The 20029-nt window shown below is 29.2% G+C and overlaps 2 protein-coding genes across 6 annotated transcripts in view; both read right to left on the bottom strand.

Annotated features, from left to right (window-relative positions):
• Positions 1–904: 904 nt before the first annotated feature.
• LOC112591454 lies at positions 905–11491 on the bottom strand. Of its 3 annotated transcripts, none has more exons than XM_025335277.1 (6): positions 11334–11491; positions 10960–11080; positions 7602–8217; positions 4188–4572; positions 2526–3104; positions 905–1032 (listed from the first exon to the last, which is right to left on the bottom strand). In XM_025335277.1, exons 2-5 carry the CDS (start codon positions 11023–11025, stop codon positions 2528–2530), a joined length of 1644 nt encoding a protein of 547 aa, XP_025191062.1. In that variant the 5' UTR covers positions 11026–11080; positions 11334–11491; the 3' UTR covers positions 905–1032; positions 2526–2527. The 3 variants fall into 3 exon arrangements, with proteins under 3 accessions (XP_025191062.1, XP_025191063.1, XP_025191064.1); XM_025335278.1 differs by having other exon boundaries at positions 11348–11491; XM_025335279.1 differs by lacking the exon at positions 11334–11491 and adding an exon at positions 11220–11302.
• Positions 11492–16407: 4916 nt separating this feature from the next.
• The window catches only part of LOC112591457 (venom dipeptidyl peptidase 4), a 50746-nt gene continuing 47124 nt past the window's right edge, over positions 16408–20029 (bottom strand). For 2 of the 3 annotated variants that reach the window (XM_025335286.1, XM_025335287.1), the window contains exons 13-16: positions 19769–19963; positions 18887–19047; positions 18558–18763; positions 16547–16645 (exon numbers count right to left, since the gene is read on the bottom strand). In XM_025335286.1, coding sequence (XP_025191071.1) covers positions 16547–16645; positions 18558–18763; positions 18887–19047; positions 19769–19963 — 661 coding nt within the window. Of the gene's footprint in view, positions 16646–18557; positions 18764–18886; positions 19048–19768; positions 19964–20029 lie in introns of all 3 variants that reach the window. The other variant, XM_025335285.1, reaches the window with a different exon arrangement.

Raw genomic sequence — 20029 nt, 5'->3', positions numbered from 1 at the left:
TTAACTCGGTTTGTCTTCAAGCTCAATATTACTGGAATATATTAATTCAAAACCGGGATTTTTTAGGGCTCAGAACTTAATGCACTTAAAAGGTACTAATTATGCATGTGCTTGTAATAGTACAAATAATATACTTTAAAAATATGCACTTATTTTTTCTACTCATAATTTTCATAAATACAAATATTTTATTAAAATTAAAATAGGTATTTCTATACCTATCGCCTATGTTTTAATATTTATACAAAATATTTATTTATAAAAACAGAAAATATATGTCAACAAAGGTTTTGAAAAACCTTAATAATACCTAGTGAAAACTTTTAGAACAAATATACTAATATTACTATAATAATTTTTTTATTATCGAATTTAAAAATATATTATAAACATATTATTAATCATAAAAAATACAGAAATATGCACTATATACTTTAAATATTTTTTTCGTATTGTGAAATTAATTTCAAGCCTATTTAGCAATAAATCTAATAGTTTAAAAAAAAAAAAAAAAAAAACATGCAAATGCAATAATTTCCTAGCTATTACAGTTTAAAACAAACATGCTATTATATTTAATGTGTTTCTATATCTACAGAATTTAAGTATTATTATAGTTATTCATTTAATTAAAAAAAAAGAAAAGTAACTGGTACTATAAACTTAACTTACGATTAGCTGTACACCGTTCAATACTAATTTAACTTGACAAGTTAAACATATTTGTTAGTATTGGCCAACTTTGCTTATAGATATGTAGCATAAATTATTAATTATTATTATTCATTATATATATTATTATAGGAGGTATCTATCTATAAATATATTATAATAATAAATCAAAAAAAAAAAAAATAATAATAATAAAATAACTATCTTTTTAAAAAGAAAAAAATAAAGCACTTGAAACGTACATTACATACTTGCATTATTTTAAGTTGTATTTAACAGTAGATTTTTGAGTATAGCAGTAAATTTCCTTTAAAATTGTTTTTGAGTTAAGTAGTAAATTTCCAGTGTCGATGTCGTTGCCTGTTGATAAATAACTACAATTTACTAAATATTATATACACATATTAATAATACACAAATAAAATATATTATAATATTTTAAACGCATTTTTCGCTAAATAGCACGCGGTGTAGAGTTCAATACGTTACAAGCAATAATATTGTTGTCATCTATAGATCGTGTTATGTATACTATTTTTCTAGTACTCCTGAAAATTAAGATCAGATAGATCATTAAATTATTTAGAAAAAACATTTACTTGTACGTCTCAAATGAAAACTTCTACTGTAGTTTATATTGTTTTTTTTCTACTCACATTTTAAGAAATTAATTATTAACTTTGTGTTCTAAATTTCCTAGTTAGTTATCCAAAATTCGCTATTTCCTGTTTTTCACGCGTGCAACGTGTTTTTTACACTATAAGAGTGGGCAATGTTTTTTATGGTCATGTGCCAAAATGTTGTTATCAGTCTTAAAAAAAGTTCACGTACCTACCAATATTATATCATGGAATATGGTCATAGACGTATATAGTTAAACATTTTTTTTAGAGTAATCGGAATTTTAAGAAAACGTAAATATTAAAATTTTTAAAATTTGAGTGTGTAAACACAATAATAATTATATCAGCTTTATCCATCATTATTTTATTATTCTGTCCTGATATGATGGTATTATTTGTGGAAGTCGGAATATAAATTTTCATAACTACATATTGACCCGAATATTGTGTGTGTGTGTGTGTGTGTGTGCCGCTTTTTACCAAGTAGATACAAAACATGTCTAGAAGTGAGTTCCAAAATTGTCAACGTTTTGTAATTGATAACTTAAATATTTGGAAATAACAGATAATCATTATTATTTTTTCAATTAAATACACGATTAATCAACAAAATATAAATATTTTTGAGTATCTCTTAAGTTGAATTAACCATTAACACCCGTACTATGTCATTCCTGCTATTATAGGTATTTCTGATAATATATAATATCGTCAACTATATTATAGTCGTCAAAACAAATTATATCAAGTACACCATCATTTGTAATACTGTAGGTATAATCCCAACGCTATATATTTATTAGTACCTATATGCCTATATTATGTTGTACGTGATTACCAAAAACTAGGTGTTAGGTTAATTATCTTATTTTAAACGTAATAATAATAATATAAACTAATGTAAATAGATTTATATAATTTTAAAACGTTTACAATTTTAATAATACTTTTGTATATTGTTAATAAAAATCTTTGAGAGATTCAACTTTACGACAGATATTTTATAATTTATATTTAATATGTATATATATATATATATATATATATATATATATATATATTGCGCATTATTTCGATGCTGATGTAGTATATGAATTATGTTTTATTATCGTTATACCGTTTGCAAATTAAAGTACAAGTCGAGATATACAATATAATATATATATATATATATATATACATGTATAGTTATTGGCGTGCCTTCAAACCGAGCGGGATGAACTCCCTTACCATTAGTCTTTTTCCTCGCTATCGAAGTCGTCACGTAAACTTGGCTTTTTGACGAAGGTTTTTCTATTTTTCTTTACTTTTATCGGCTTGGAATTTTTGTGTTTATTGTCGTCTCTGAAACTCGCGTTATCAATGTTTTCGATCACCACTTTCGTTTTACTATGATTTTTTTTATCAACCTTTTTGTTGCTACTATCGGTGCTGCTGTTTTCGAACGCATTGTTGGACTTGGGTGTGTCCGTTTTTTTTGTTGGCCGATTCGATGTAGTTCCACTACTGCTAAACCAAGGATCATCGTCGAAATCGAGTTTTTTCATTGACGAATCGAACGAGGTTTCAGTGTTACTGAACCAAGGATCATCGTCTTTCTTTAGTTTTTTCTTAGACGGTTTCGGTACAGTTTCGCTTACACTGCTGCCTTTTTTTCTGTTATTGTTCGTCGGCGGGGGTACAGACTTGTTATAGTCATCAATATCGTCTTCTTCCTCATCGTCACCGCCCGTAAAGAAATCAGTCAGTGAGCCAACAACAGATGTAGCTGGTTTATCCGCATTCTTAATGTCTGCTTCTGGATCGTCACTGGAACATAATTTTATAAAAAACTATAGTCATAATATGAACAGCTTTTTCTCCATAATTTTTCTGTACAATTATACTTAAAATTCAAAACATCGTATTTAGGCCACGGAAATTGATATTGTGTATAATACGTATGTCGATCGTCTGATGAATATAGTGTATTTATGCGTGTGACTAGCATCAAGCTGTATTTTATACCTATTCAACTAAATTTTTTTATAGCGAATTTTTATTTTTTAAGTTTTAGTTTTTCAATTGGAATGATTGGTTTGGTTATAAGAGCTATAACTTGTGGATTAGTAATTACATTTTATTTTAGTCTGTAATTTATAGTTCACGTATAAATATATATTTATATTAATCAGAATCGAAAATAATATTTTTTGATTAGGTACCTATAAATTATAATCAATCATTTCAAAGAAATTATCCTAGACTTCTATTCCTGTTATTTTTCAAAGTACTAGAATTCTTACATTCGATTTCTCAAAGTTAAAAATTGAATCATTTTCGATCACCTCAAAAGGTAATCATAGATACAACGATAAAAATAAATATTCATAATATATAAATCTGATTCAACTGTCAGTTTGTATTTTTGTATTTAAAACATGTGTATACACTGTTCATAAAAATATTAAATACAATAAATATTAAATAATCTTATATGAAACTCGGTAGGATCTATATAAATATATGAGTATAAGTTCTCAGTATGAACAGTATCCGATGGAATAGACGACAGAATTAATACAAAATCAATGGAGTTTTTATTCTGTTTCGATACATTTCTTTCGTGTAGTTAACAAAACTTATATCGTGGTACAATCGATAAACATACTTAGACGTACCTCAATATCGTTTCACAAGATTGATGTATAGCCTTTTTGTACCTCTTATGATTACTTATTTTTACCTGCAATTTTATTTGAAAAAATACATCGTTTTGTTTTAAATACACCTTCTGACATTAGATAGGCAATGTCCACACGTCCATATTTAAAATAAAATACCTCAACTATAGTATGTTCACTATCAAGTTGGACAAGACTGATAAATAAGATGGCGATTTAAGCGATATACCTTTTGAACATGGACATCATGCCCAAAGCTGATTCCAAAAACGCTTTCGTGTCTGGCCCTGTGGTCAAGTCTGATACAAGCCCCGCAATGGTTTTCAACATCATTTGTCCGTTGCTTCCTACAAATATATCGAACACCATCCGCACGTCTTGTGACGATAACGGCAATTGGTCTAGCAAGCATGACGTGGATGGACTGGAGTCCAAAACTGTAATAGCCAAACGCACCATGGCTTTGCTCACTTTAGGGTTGCTCATTAACTTTTCCATTATCAATGATATCGAATTGGTGACTTCGTCGTCTGTGGCTGCAAAAGTCGATATCGTACCCACGTCATTGATGAACTGACCTGCACTGCCTTTGGATTGTTTGCCAACTCTGGACCCTTTTTTGAAAAAAAAAACAACACGAAATTCTATTTCATACGCGTAGGTACCTAATTTATATGATATGGATTACAATCATTATAATATTATAACTTTATACATAATATATTAAAATATAGTCAAGACTATTGAAACTAAATGATTTACTCGTAGATACAAGTTTACAACTTGTACTCAATTAACGCGTTTACTTTAAAAACATAGGTACCTACATATTTGTATTGTAGGGTTAGACTAGTCTATTTTTTTTTTTAATGATAACTTTGTATGTGTTGGTTAGGTATAATATACATTTATAATAGTTGATATCATAACACATATGCGTTAGGATTAGGTAATTGCAATGGTCTTGATTTTGTCAAAAATCTACTTACAATTTTAAATACAAAATGAAAACTATCGAATGAAACTATATTAATAAAGGTAGGCACTTTAGCAGATAGCTTTAAATTTAATTGCTAAAATTAGAAGTAGTAACTAAAAATAAAAATAAAATAAAATAATCAAATGAATAATGTTCTCGTGAGAAAGAAACAAGAATGATGATTTGATCGGTTCATTTATTATTTATTTATATACAAACATATTTAGAACAGAAATTTTGTTTTTTTAAATTGTCATATTGTATTCATTTCAAATAAAAAAATATGACGAAGTCAACAAAATATTAACCCAATTTAATAATATAGTCAAAACTAAGTATTATAATTTGTAAAACAGACCATATTATATTCATATTTCACTCTTATGATTGATAGATTTTAACATTGTTTTTTTCAATTGTTGTGAAACTTAATATTCGATTTTTATAAATAATTATTAAAATTATTTGATATTAAAACCAAATCAATTAAAATTATACAACTGTTTGGTATATTATTCAAAACATTATTTTTTGAATTTGGGGTATAATCTCAACGACAAGAAGCACTTACCAAGACATCAGAAAACTAAGCGAAAATATTGAAATTTGGGCATATGCGCAACACAGAAGTAACTCATATTAGCGAATTTAACCATTTGCGCTAGTGTTTACACACGTGTAACGCGTGTTGTTATTATAATATGTTAGTTTGTAGGTACACTCACGCGCACAATATTGCTCTGTATAGCCATTATTAAACCATAAATTGTATTACATGCAAGTCTGTACACGATTAAAATATAATGCATGGTCCTGTAACGAATTTGTAAATTAAAAACATTTGATGAGTATAATTAGTGAGTACCCTAAATATACATCTATTTATGTAGTGATTTAGGGAGTATTTGGCGTTTTGCAGCCACCGTCTGTTGCCGATGGTATTTACAAATAATCTGGAAACATAAATCCTAAACCTGATGATCTCCTCATTATTATGATGTAATACTTCAAGTATACTGATTACGAAAAATAAATAATATTATCTGTAGAGTCTAGATCAACCACAACTCGTCGGGAACAAAAACAAAAATAATATTAAAAACGCCTTTGCGCACCCACTGCAGCCACAGGTTAAAATATAAGTGTTTTGGCAATGTCATAAAATGCACACCGAGTCATTCCACGTGTTATTGTTTTGGAATAACGGTAAATATAATTAATTTTAATGTAAGCATGTTGTCTAATGAATTTAACAAAAAATATAGGCATCATACAATTATTTATTTTTAATTAATTAATTTATTGATTTAATTGTAGAAATCCCGAGCGGCACCATTTGGTTGTTATTTGATATTTTTGATGATTGATATGCGTTTCTAAGTTTTTATTTTGGGAGGAGTTAAAAAGTAAAAATTTCAAGTACTTTTCAGAATAATCGAGACAACTTAAAAATTAACAACTGTAAGGACTTGAAATGTTCATCGAACAATTTTATATTGGCATTTACATGAAAATAAATAATTTAAGTATTTTTGTGCAATTTATAGGTATTTTATATTTTGAACTTTTTTTCGATTTATTTACTTATGATTAAAATTTTGATTTTAGCTAAAACAGCTTGAAAATTTAATAAAAACTCCCCATTAACTGTTCATAATATGCTAATTAAAAAATATCCAAAATACATATTCACGATGAATTTTTATAAGCATTTTAAGTTCAAACTTTTATAAGTTTATCAAAACCGTGAAAATTTTCAAATTATTTCTTAGTTAAAAAACGCACACAACTTTTTATATTCACGCCTAAAATTTAAAAAATGAATTCAAGGTTTCATATACATTCCTCCATAATAATAAAAATGAAAAAAAAAAATTTAAAAGTTTATGAGTTTCAAATTTGAATTTTTTTAACTAATATTAATGAATATTAAATACAATTATCAAAATCGACAATCGTTTTTCCGTGCAGGAAAGCGATATGGCTATGTTAAGACATCGTGAAAATGATCCTTAAAGAAAAAAACAGAAAATCTCTACCCTTATAAACTATCGCGTCTGTCATACACAATGTTAACACAATAACAACAACAGAGGCGCTACTAGTAGGAGGTCTTGAGGTCCAGAACCCCCCACCCCCTCAAATTGTCGTATTTTTTTTTTTGAACTTAAGCCCGGTGACTAGGCCCATTAGCTGTTGTAGGGATAAGGTTGGTACGGTAGATAAAAAACACGTGTATGTGCGGCAAGGTTTTTAACCACTATGAACCCGGGTGGTCACCCATCCGGAAGCTAGTAGCTGTGGACGTTACTTACTCCCAGTCGCATTCCACGACTGGTAACAGCCAACGCGCCACGCCAAGCCACAACCGTATCGTATCTTTTTAAAATACCATAATTTTATTATTATCACATCAGTTTAATACATATTGCACATACCTTTTTTTACATTTAATTATCATTCAATTTTACATTAAAATTATAATGTTTATATTAATCAAAAAATAAAATAATAATTAAATTTGCTTGCTACTTTAAAGTAATTATATTTTAGGACCCCCCCTCCACCTTAAAAAAAATACTGGTCGCGCCACTGAACAACATTAATAACAATAATAGTATGAGCTCCAACGTCATATTATATCATATGGCGTGCAATACGTACCGACGTATTTGATGATCAAATTGAATATCTCCTGGTTGCCGCTCTTACCATCCAGCTGGGCCATGATCTTGTGCGTACCCAAGTTGCCCAACAGAAGTCCCAGGTCGGTAACCCGTTCCACGCCCGTGATTCCGGTGTCAAGCATTCTGGCCACCGACCTGACGAAGCCGGTAGGCTTTTTCGGCGCAGCCTTCACATGTCGCTTGACTGGTTGCCGGCCGCCGACGTTGCCGCCGTTTTCGTCTGACTTGCTGGACGACAGCGATGAGCTTCCGGTGCTCGAGCCGCTGATCTTCTTCCGGGCCACGCGATACACCTTGTTTGACACCCCCTGGAAGACGTCCATGCCACGCTGAACAACTCTGACGCCGGATCGCATGAGGTTCTTGAAGATTTTGTTTGGTCTGCCGAACAGGAAATCGCTCAGCTTGCCGCCGTTAGGGTTCTCTTCCGACGCTATGGCGTCTGCGTCAACGTCTGACGATCCTCCGTTGGTCATATTCACAGAGCTGGAAACCACGGTTACCGGGGGCATGCCAGATGTCAGGTGTTTGGTCCTATGCACGTTCGTCGAGCCGCTCTTCGTCCGCACATGATCGTGACGGGCGGTGGCCGCCTGCGCAGATACGAAGACGACCGTATTAATTTCGCCGCTCAGCAAATTTATCTCGGTTCAGCTTAGAATTTAATATAAGTCAACAACGGTTGTAACGAATAATGTTAATATTATATTATACTTAAATCAAATAGTTTATTTTCAACGGTGATAATAATAATGATAAATGATAATGTATCGTTCGAACGTTATACGTTTTGTATTATATTTAAATTAATTTTATTTCACGAATCGTTGCCAAAATTAAATGTGCCCCGAAATTTGGGCTGTACATAATTATCATTACGTGTCTTTAATTTTCCCGCAACGTAAAAAAAAAAAATCAAGCCAGTTGCTATTTTTTCACAGTTAGGTATTGATTAACCGGTTCTCTAGGGACCGTAATCGCTTGAAAAATTCCAAAACGTTGAAATTATATGCGTTTATTTCATATTTTAAAATAATATACATACCTATGTATTTTTTTTTAATATTGTTTTTGGGCTGATTATGTAGATTTTATTAATTTTCCTACTCTGGCCGATTTTGAGTAACGCTAAATACCACTACTTATTAAGTAATAACTTATTAGTCATTACTAATAAGTTACTTTACAATATTAAAATAGTGAACGAGATATTACATTTTTGGTTTAACTTAATGTTTTAGATGTTTAACGTAACCTATGATAGGTACTTAATTTGCAAAATAATACCAAAAAAACCAAAAACATACACATGATTTAGACATTTTGTAGAAAATATCCGAGTTTTTATTATGAAAACATGAAAAACAAAGAATATACTTTTGTTTCATTTTTATGTCAGAGCCCAACTTAAAGTTAACAAATTTCTTTAAAACTATCAATAGTGCGAACGAAGTAGAAACTAATGCAAATAATAAAGATAATTTTGTTCTAAATAATATCTAGTTATCTTGGTGTTGAAAACATGAATAATGATACTAAAAGTCGTATCACGTCTAGTACAATAGTCACTTCAAAATCTAATGCTTTAAATGTTTCTGAAAATAATATTGACAATTGTTCTACAGTTGAAAATTCAGTAATAGCAATTCATTTTAATTCGGATGTTAATAATTTTAAAATTAATATCATAATTCAAGAATGTGACCTTTAAGTGTTAAACAACACATTTATAAAATTGTGTGGTTTAAAAGGATCAGCATTTTTTTAGAATATGGATCCAAAAAAATTTCATTCTTCAGAAAAACATTTAAAAATTATAACCACTCATTAAATATATTATCATTATCCGAATTAAAATTGCCTAATTTTGAAATACACTTACGTAAATGACTTACATGTTTTCTAAATACACTGGCAACGTTTTTTGTTTTGTTTGTAAATAATTTAAGTTTTATTAATTCTAATTTTAACAATTCGAAAAAAATTTTACGAAAAATGTAAAGAACATAAACGTGCAAACCATCGTAAATCATTGTTAACTTGGTTAGATCGTGTGAACATCGTGCAGGTAAAACTATGAATTAATAAAATACGTTGAATATTGCGCTGTTAAGTATCTGTTGTTAAATTTTTGGCTGTTCATGGGTTAGCATTTGTGGGTTAAAGAAATGAAATCGCGAATGAGTTCTTCGAGTAATGGAAATTTTCTTGGATTTTTTGAATGTATTTCCGATTATGATTCCCTTTTTAAAAAACATATGAATGAACGCGCTAACAAAGGATCAAAGAATGTATCTTATATTTCAATGCGAATTTGTAACGAAATAATTGACCTAATGCATTACCACTTTGTTTACAATACAATGTATATTATACATATAATGTACATGATGTGTTTCAGTAAATATTAATATTTTTTTATTTGTACTAACATTATTATAAGTACCGGTACTTAATAATTATTTTTAAATATTATACAAGTATTAAAAATTAATTTATGTTTTGTAAATAAAATTTTATTTCACTAATGCAATTATGTTATTTTAATGTTCACTGTCTTTTTTAAATTACCTTAAACAAATATTAAAGGCCACTTAAAATTATATCGCCCCGAGGCCATATTTCCTATGATGGGCTCTGCATTTAGTACAGCAATAACAAGACCCACTCCGTAGTGTGTTAGTGCCTATTTTAGTCGAGTAGTGATTTTATTAATACGACTGGCGTACTATTAGCGCCTGTAGCTGAAGGCGTCTGGGCATTTGTTATACTAGACATACATTATTAGTAAACACCGCGACCACTTACTACCGAGAGACCTATGGAATAAAAGAGAACTATGTCCACACTCGTTCGTTTAGCTGACAATATTTAATAAGTCACATCCTCCTCATCCTCCTAACCTCCGAGGTACATTACTCGCAAAATTAGTTTTGACTTGAAAAAAAAAACTCTACCGTAATCCTGTGTTATTATGCAGGTACCTCTTATAAGAGTAACATGAATGGTTCTATAGATGAAGACATGAAGCGTCTATTCAGCCATTTAATAGACTCTCTAATCAATGCGCGTTCCGAAACTTTAACGTCTATTTCTTTCAAGGAGTTTAGAGCTATATAATTTGTCCCCGACATATCCACAGTTATGGGTGAAAAGGAAAGGTGTTCCTGAGGTAATAGGGCCTGATGCTGAGAAATCTATTTTTTTGAACACGACTATAACCTTCCGAGTTTCGGTTGCCGCGTACAGCCGGTGGTCTATACGACTGAATTACACCACACCTTTCCGTGTTAGGTTAGGTTAGGTATACATCTATACATATTAATTACACTCACTTGATCGTAGTAACAGCACACCAACAACAAGGCAACAATCGTTGCGCGCTTGGCGGTCGCTAACATTATTTCGGCGACGGCGACCGGAAACGGACGACGGTGACGGGCCTAGCGTCCGTGGCTATAATATCAATAATAACACAACATTAACAATTATTATCAAATTTCAATAGTGTTTAATAATAATAATAATAATAATAATAATAATAATAATTTTATGGTATGCCGTGTCGTTATTGGGGCGTATAATATTATATTACTGTATACTATAGGTAGGCCCGCGGGATCCGTCGTCGGGGGGGCCGTCGGGCAGCGCGTATAGTCTCGCCGGACGCGGGTCGTCGTATAATATATATTTTATATTTATTTTGTACCGATGAAAATGTACCGTTGCCGTACACTCCGCACTCGTTGAAAGTGTTGTAAAAAATTGTTGCGCGTCAGCTCCGCTCGGTCCGCGACTGCAACGGCGTGTTAAAATGCGGATACGTAAATGTGGCGCACGCTTTTCGACAACGTACGCGACGACGTCCGACCGGGCGCGTGTCAATATTGGCACGGAAACGCGCTTGACGAGTGTGAGACATCATTAATATAACGCCTATCACACTATAATAATGTTATGCCACTACCTCGATGATGATTGTAATGATGATGATGATGATGATGATGATGATGATGATCATCATCATGATCATGATCAACGCCGTCATTGCCATCGTAGCCACCGCCACCACCACCGTCGTTATCATCGTTATACAATTATTGTAAACGTTCTCGGCAATGTATACTCAAGTGTTTGGCGGTCTAACCTTAACTGTATATATTATAATAATTTACGATTCTCACTCGCTGGGCGTATGTTATTATTATTGCGTACGCAAACAACGCTACGATTGTTTATTTTTTGTTAATTATTTTTTCATTATTTTTTTTTTTTTTAACGATATTATTACTTGGACGATAATAGTAATTATGCCTATACTACCTATATTATAATAATATGCTCGTCGTGCGCTTTGCGCGGGCATAAGCGTTATTGATGTTGCGGTGCGCTTATCCGTGGTGCACGACGAGTTGTGGAATGGTAGTAGCGGTACCTGCAGCACAAACATATTATTAGCTATGGAATATGGATATTAATTTAATTAATTGATTATGGGCGCGGTGACGGGCCGACGCTTTGCGGGTAGGTACTCAGCTTAGGTTAGGTACTCAGCTGCAGTACCACTCGTCCGAGCATTGAATAATAATCACGAGTTTACGATCACGACTAATACCATAGATTAAATTATATACCTACTAAATAGCATATTTAATCTAGTATGCTAATACAAATTACTTTTCCGAAATTAGATTCTTATTAACCGATGTACCTTATATTCCGAAAAACATTCTGTTTTGGAATATACGCGTTATAAAATGCTTAATTTTTATATAGCTTATACCAAAAAATGTAATACGTAGTTGTTCCTCATCAGTAGTCCAGTAGTGCTTACATACGTGTATATTGTAATTAGGGCCCGGAACTTGATGCATTCGCATGTCTTTAAAGATATGTCACTTATGTTATGTAAAATTCAATAAAACCATTTTTATTGTGCATTTTTTGGTCATTTTTGGTTTTACGGTCATTTTTTTTACTGAATCTGATGCATTTTTGTAGATATATTTGCATTTTTTACATTTTTCTTTCATATTATTTTTGACAGAATTAAATATTTGAAAAAATTAACGTATTGTAAAGCTCAGTCTTTCAGTTATTTTTCTAAAAATATCAATTTCTTTTTTGTAATAATTTTGCATTACTAACATTATTTCTTATTTCCGTTTTAAATGACACTAAGACCCTGTAATCTGTAAAAAAAAAAACAGTCTTAATATATACAAATATTCGCATTGTTTAAATTTAGATGAATAAAATAATAAAAATAAAATATATTTATTTAAAAACGAAGATTTTTCGATAATTTATTATTAAAAAAACGCAACTTTTGAAAATGTTATGTTATTTTTGGTATTTTTAGAGTAATTTGTTAAGTTATAATTTGATTACTTTTTTTAAATTTTTTTAGGTCATCAAATTCATAAAGTAATATAATAAATATTATTATTATTTATTGTTCTTTGCGGTGTTCTTTTGATTCTGTTGAAGCGCCGAGAATAATATATTGTATTATCGTACTCTATCGTCACCGGGACTGTTGTTTCAGGAACACGCAATATTATCGAATACTTGTGTGCCTATTATTTATTAATACATATATCAGCAGCACCACAGCGCCGTCAACATTACAACCAGTGCGTGTATGCAATTCGTGTAAAATCGTTATTTGTAAACTGTATGTTTTACTTTATGTCTTTATACAGTTTAATAAAATGTAGTAATTGTATAAAGAAAGTCGGTTGTTTCCCTGTTTCCCAACTTCATCATTCACCGATGATTTTCACCACCGTGCAACCGATTTTTTATTTTTTTTTTTTTTTTTATCCACTTAGTGATCTTGTAGAGAGTAAAAATTTTTACGAATATTAGAAAATGCGTCACTGGTCGCTTTTGTTAACTATCCAGACGGGGAAAAGGAAAAAAAAATGCTGGTAAGTATTATGAAAACTATTATGAATAATCGACGAGCAGATTGTAATGTGTGGTGGGCAATGGCAATTATCTAGTCTTAGAGCTCACTCGACGATGCGGCGGCAGTGACGTTATTTCTGACGCGCAACAATATGTAGTTATACACGACGTATATTAGTTGAATGGATTAATAATTATGTAATCATTTTCATTAGAGTCATTAGACATACCTTTTGTCAAATTAAAAAAATCAAAAAATACGTTCAATAATCTAAGAATGAAATGAGTAGATGATAATATAATTTTTAAAAAATGTATGTATTTATACACAGGTGCAGTACAGTAGTTGGGCATCAGGAAGTACGTAAGAACTAACCTTCCTGCACTTATTCGTCTACAACCACGAAAAATTAATGGCGCTCCAATTAATATTATACAATTATAAAATCATTCAAAATACAGCTAGCATTTAATATTTTTGAGGAACAATATTCCAAAAGTTTTCCGAGTACGGTATAATTTGGAATACTACTTAAGTTTGGTTAGCTTATTGGTTAGCATCGATCTGATATCGGTATACTATTACTTTCGATGTATAAAAATATACAGATGCAAAATATATTGTTTGTACAAGTCGAATACCTAATAGGTGTTCAGATTCTTTCTAAATTTTAATAACCATATAATAGTCTCAAACCGGCAGCTGTTTGCATTATACATTTTTCGACCGCGTCATCGGTTCGTTGTGACCGCGTGAAAAGTAGTTACAGGTAACTACGCATTATTCAAAATCAGAAATCCACAGTCATCGTTATAATATTATAAATTGAAATTATACCTTTTATATATTTTTACCCATCGACAATATTGTGCACCGTTGTGTGCACGGCCAACGATGTTCGTTATACCTGGAAAACGTGCTTATTATACGTCGTGATCGTACGTTCTAAAAAATACCTATAGCTATTAATGTGCAAATGCGATTATTCTTCTCGATTGTATCGAAAACCTGCTGCATATCGATCTCCTCCACGCGGGATCCTTTGTCACGTCTCGAAATTCCAACGGTTGCACATGTGCACGACGTTTTTTTTTTTTGTATTGTTATAATTGTAGTAACAACTAAAATAAGAAGAGCCATATAATATTATAATATGCACCATAATATACATTATTAAGCATAGTCCTATTCCACAAATAACGAAAAAAAGATACGATTTCCGATTCTATCGAAATGATAATTTGTTTGAAAAGACGTCTCCGCTAAGATTTTACTTAGGTACCAAAATTACTAACGCACAACAATCTGCACAGATGTGTATACATTTCAAAATGAAAAAAAAAGTTCTGATTGGTGAACGATTGAAAAAATAAAATGTTATTAAAAGTAATGTTAATACTTAAGTAAAATAAAATAAAATAATAAAAACAAAAGTATACATAAGATTATAGTTCTACATATTCTAAATCATTTTTTTTTTTTTTTTTTTAACAAAAATATTAGAAAATCTTTTACGTAGTTCATCATATTATTTTAATCTTGCTTAGTTCTTCTACCATGAATAAAAATCACTAAAATAGCAACCATATATTTATTACAAAAGGTTTGAGTCCAATATTTTACGAAATAAATAAAAATAACAAGTATTTGCAAATTATTTTGTAGTTAAAAATTAGTAGTATTTTTTAATTTTAACACCTGAGACTTGCTTGCTTATTTAAAATAAGATTTCTTATAGGTTTTTAAATCTCAATTATAAATAAAGTATGACAAAAAATAATCTTATATTATAATAATAGTAGTAAAGAGCACTAATATTTTTGTTATATTTTTTGATAAAATAATATTATAAATAATATTTATATAGATAGAAACAAAATATTATTTATGTGATCTACATACTAATGGTAATATTACTAAAGGTAACTTCTTATAAACTCAATTAAGTTGATATTTTTTTCCGTATTAACTTTAAATCTAGTAGTATATTATTTGTTCAGAATTAATTTCTACGTTGACGATATTGTATTTTTTCGTAAACCAATTAATTATTTTAATTTATTTACTCACGTTTGTTTATTGTAATATATAAATATATATTAAAATATCTTTTCAAATATACGCTGACTCATCGACTTCACACAAAATCGTTTTTCGTAAGTAACTTTTATGTATTACTGAATTACAATTTAACACACTCTTTGCAGCAATCTAAGACGAACAATACTCGAGTACTCGATATTTACTATACATTATAATTACTTTTCTTGTTTTTTTCCTATTTTGTTTTAAGTGCAAGTAATATAGATACATCTTAATAAATTCATTAATCAACTTTTATTATTCAAAAGCGTCAAGTTAGAGAACTTGGTATTGTTTTAAATTATAACGCAACTGAAATTCTGGTTTACTTATGTCATAATATAATACACATTATTATATTAATCATTGATGTAAATTGTAAGCAAATAGTATGATCACTGTGTTTTTAGTATTTTATGAAAAATAAGTACTTACCGATAGTATTTTTTAAATTATGTGCTATAAATATACTAATTATCAAATAACATTGTTAACGCCAGACTGCACGTTATACAGAATAAGTGTATCCGAATAATGATTTTTAATGTTGAACTACGCGTGATTAAAGCAATAATGTATATTTAAATAGTTGATTTTTTTATAAATGGCACATAACAATAAACGCGTAAAACACTTGATAATGAAAACAATTTTTTAGAAAAGTTTTGAAAACATCTTAAATGTATTAAGTAGATATATATATATATAAATGTATATATATATATATATATTATGATAAACATAATTTTGGGTTTAGTTACATTTAAAAAAATATAATAATAATAAATAAAAATAAACGGAAAATGAATTGATAATCAATTGAAGAATCTGATACAAGACAAAAAATATTACAATAATTCAAATAAAACAATAATAAATGTTTAAAAAAAAAATAATATGTTTGTTAATAATCGCAGTTATTGAGATCACAAACTGTCGTGGAAACAATCCAACAAAAATGAACCTATTGTTTGATACACGTGATTGCGAACGCTTGACAAACCGTGTGATTCATCTGGATAAGTCTGAAAAAAAAATTCATGCATATTAATACTCTACATTCATTTGGACTACAAATTACTTTAAATTGTATACGAATAAAACATATTATGTTAAATTGATTTATAATGAACGTATTTAAACGTTAACTGCACAAACAAAATGTTATGTTTGGCTATTTATTAGTATTTTATAGTATACTTAAAGCTATAATTAATATATAACTAGGTATAGATATTTCAATAATAAAAACTGACAATTTATTTACGTATAAGTACTCTTCATTTATCTAATTTAAACATTTAAATAAAATAAAATTATACATCAAAGCAAATTTTAACAATTTAAAAATTAGATTTCAGCAAAGTAAGAATGAAAGTAGGTCAGATCGATGAAGTGAATGTTCTGAGAAAGTACACATTAGTGTGCCACCGCCATGACAAAATAAAAGAAAATAATTGTATTAATTTGTGTTTATTTTAAAAACCAATACCTAGTATTTTCGATTTTTCAATTCACTATTTTGGAACGTTACTGTTTTTTCCACAATAAAGTAAGGCTTCTACCATAATATTATCAATCCTTAATCATTATTTAGCTGTACACCGTCTCCTCGTTTTTATATTTAACGTTAGCACAAACGACCTTCGCACATTTTTTAAAATAGACAAATCATTATACATGGCACATGCTGAGCGAAGAGATTATTATTCTAGTGTTTCTTTGTCTATTATAAATATTTGAAGCAGTAAATATGCTGAAATATTCAGCTACAGTATATTTTTAGGCAGCAGAATCTAATAGGTAGTTAGTTACTTATGGTAATTAAAAGAAAAAAATTTACTTAATTTTTCTTAATAATTGGGATAAACAAAAAAAAAAATTAGGGGGAATAGGTAATCGCTCTGCTATTCAGGAGGAATCAATTTTATTGTATCTCGTCATTGAGTAGATTGTGTAATGGATATGTTGAATTTGAATTTAATGATAAATTAATGCATAAGAAAAATGATTCTGTGCTAAAACATTCTGTTAGTTTATTAACATATAAATATAGTTTTATTAATTATTATCGTAATTTCTTAATCATTTCAACTATACGGTATAAATTAAAATTAAGAAACAAAATATAACTATTTTAAATGTTTTGAAAATTAAATTGTGTATTTAAAATATTATAAAATAAAAAGATTCATTTTAAAATCAATACATTTTTTACCCCATTTTAGATTTTTAAAAAACAGGAATTTTTCGGCAAACTTAGATTTAAAAAATAGATTTTTTTTATTTTGTTTTAATTAAAAAACAGAAAATTATAGATAAGTACTTAGAATGTACACCAAATGTTTATGTTACCGTTATATATTTATTTTTTAGCGTTTTATGGATTTTTGAAATTTAAAAGTGAAGACTTGAAAATTTTATGTTAATTATTTTATTTTATTTTAATTTTTATTATTTTTTCAACCATTTTCAAAAATATTTAGATTAATTTGAAGTTATATTAACTAATTTAAATCACATATTGGTTTACATCGTTTTTCGTTCTACAATTAGTTGATATCAACTCAAAAATTATTAACAATGATAATTATCTGATATAAATATATGCAATTATAGTAATTAATAATATCACAAAATAAAGCGACGTTTTCGGCAATAATAAGTTAAGTTGAGTTACCAATCTCCGCATTACCAATAGTAACTAAATTTCTATTATAACATAATTCACATTTAATATGTAATAAGTATAGTTGGTATTATAAGCTGACAGTGTTTGCTCGTTTATATATTACATACCTAATTCGTATTATGCAATGATTTATTACAATGCACTCGAATTGATTGTATCCATTTTAAAACTCTATTCAATTATGAGGTATATTTGCGTCTACTGTACAGTGTACAGAAGAGTATGTACGAGTTGTATGTACTTACTTGCTGTCTAAAAAGTATAACTCTTCGTTCCAGTTCATAGGAAAGCATCATGGATTGTTGGTAATGAACATTATCATCATAAGTGCCATGTATAACCATATATTTTTTGTCACGAAGTTTCTCGGCATTTTTCAATAGACTGGCGTTTTTGTAACCAGCTACGTCATCTGTAAGCAGGCCCATGTATCGTTCCGTATATATCGAGTCTGAAAATATATTATTATGCTTAGATACACAAGTCCGAAAAAAATTTAAGTAAATGTAGAACGTAATTTAGTGAAAAAAAATCAAAATTAAATATCCATATTCCGTATTATTGTTTTATATACCGTAATATATCCAGTCGGTAACAGGAGCGACGGACAATCCACATTTGAACACATTTTTGTCGTCTTTAGTTAAAGCCATGCCAGCCGAGTAACCGCCATAACTCCAACCCCAAATTGCCGTTTTCGATTTGTCAATAAAAGAAAATTGATCCTGGAGATAACTGTAAAAGAAAATCGCATAAATGAACTGTTATAATTAATATTATAGTTTACATGTTCACAGTTAACGTCGATTATACTTGTAATTTTAGTTTGATCCCACAGATTACTTTTCGGGTAATATCAGACAGAGGCTACAGGCCCTTAAAATTTTAGCTCAAGTTACGCCACTGTTTAAAAATAATGTTAATTCTTATGAAAAATGCATAAAATCTAAAATACATTCTATTAGAATGGGTAAAGTGTAGAAAGATTAAATGTTTTTGAATAAAATTATCTTAATGGTTTTCAATTAAATTCCAATAGAATTAATTTTAATAAACGTTTATACTATAATTTTATTAAATTACGTTTTATTGACGGAATATATTTTAAAATAAATGTTATGGTTAATATAAGAACTAAAATATAAGCTCTACCTACCGCTTAAATTTGTAGTACAATAATATGTAATAACCAAATATAATAATAACAATTTTATACCTAGGCACCTACATAAACATATGTATACTTATGAACAACGAAAATTATTGCTTTTACAAAAAGCATTTAGATGTTTAAATTTTATACTAAAAATAAAAGTATAAGCTTTCGATGAAATCCGTAGCTTATTAAACTTTTGCTTAAAAGTATGATTTATATTGTATTGTTTTAATGTTCGATTAATCTGATAAATATTATAATATAATTATTTTGTATTATATATGAGAAATGATTGTTTACCTCGTGACAAATATTTGATCATCGATTTCGTAGGTACCCAATTTCCGATAGTTAGCAAACATATTTTTATCGCCCATTCTTCCTGACCCACGGCCGTCGATTTGAGCGACGATCACATTTCTGCTCGAACTAAAATACATGTTCCATTCCAACGAAAACTTTTTGATAGCCAAATTCGATCCAGGACCGGCATAACTATACATATATTATACACACGGAAAATATCGGATGTAATACATTAGTCTTACAATATATTTATAG

The sequence above is a fragment of the Melanaphis sacchari genome, unplaced genomic scaffold (genome assembly GCF_002803265.2).
Source record: "Melanaphis sacchari strain LSU unplaced genomic scaffold, SCAv2.0 Contig134_pilon_pilon, whole genome shotgun sequence".
NCBI lineage: Eukaryota > Metazoa > Arthropoda > Insecta > Hemiptera > Aphididae > Melanaphis > Melanaphis sacchari.
This window is presented reverse-complemented; position numbering and strand designations above follow the sequence as displayed.

Excerpts from the sequence above, each read along its gene's own strand:
- LOC112591454 (XM_025335277.1), bottom strand. The coding sequence starts at position 11,025 with ATGTTAGCGACCGCCAAGCGCGCAACGATTGTTGCCTTGTTGTTGGTG. Across the intron at positions 8,218-10,959 it reads TGTGCTGTTACTACGATCAA|GCGGCCACCGCCCGTCACGA; the intron begins GTGAGTGTAATT and ends GTATCTGCGCAG. Across the intron at positions 4,573-7,601 it reads TTTGATCATCAAATACGTCG|GGTCCAGAGTTGGCAAACAA; the intron begins GTACGTATTGCA and ends TTTTCAAAAAAG.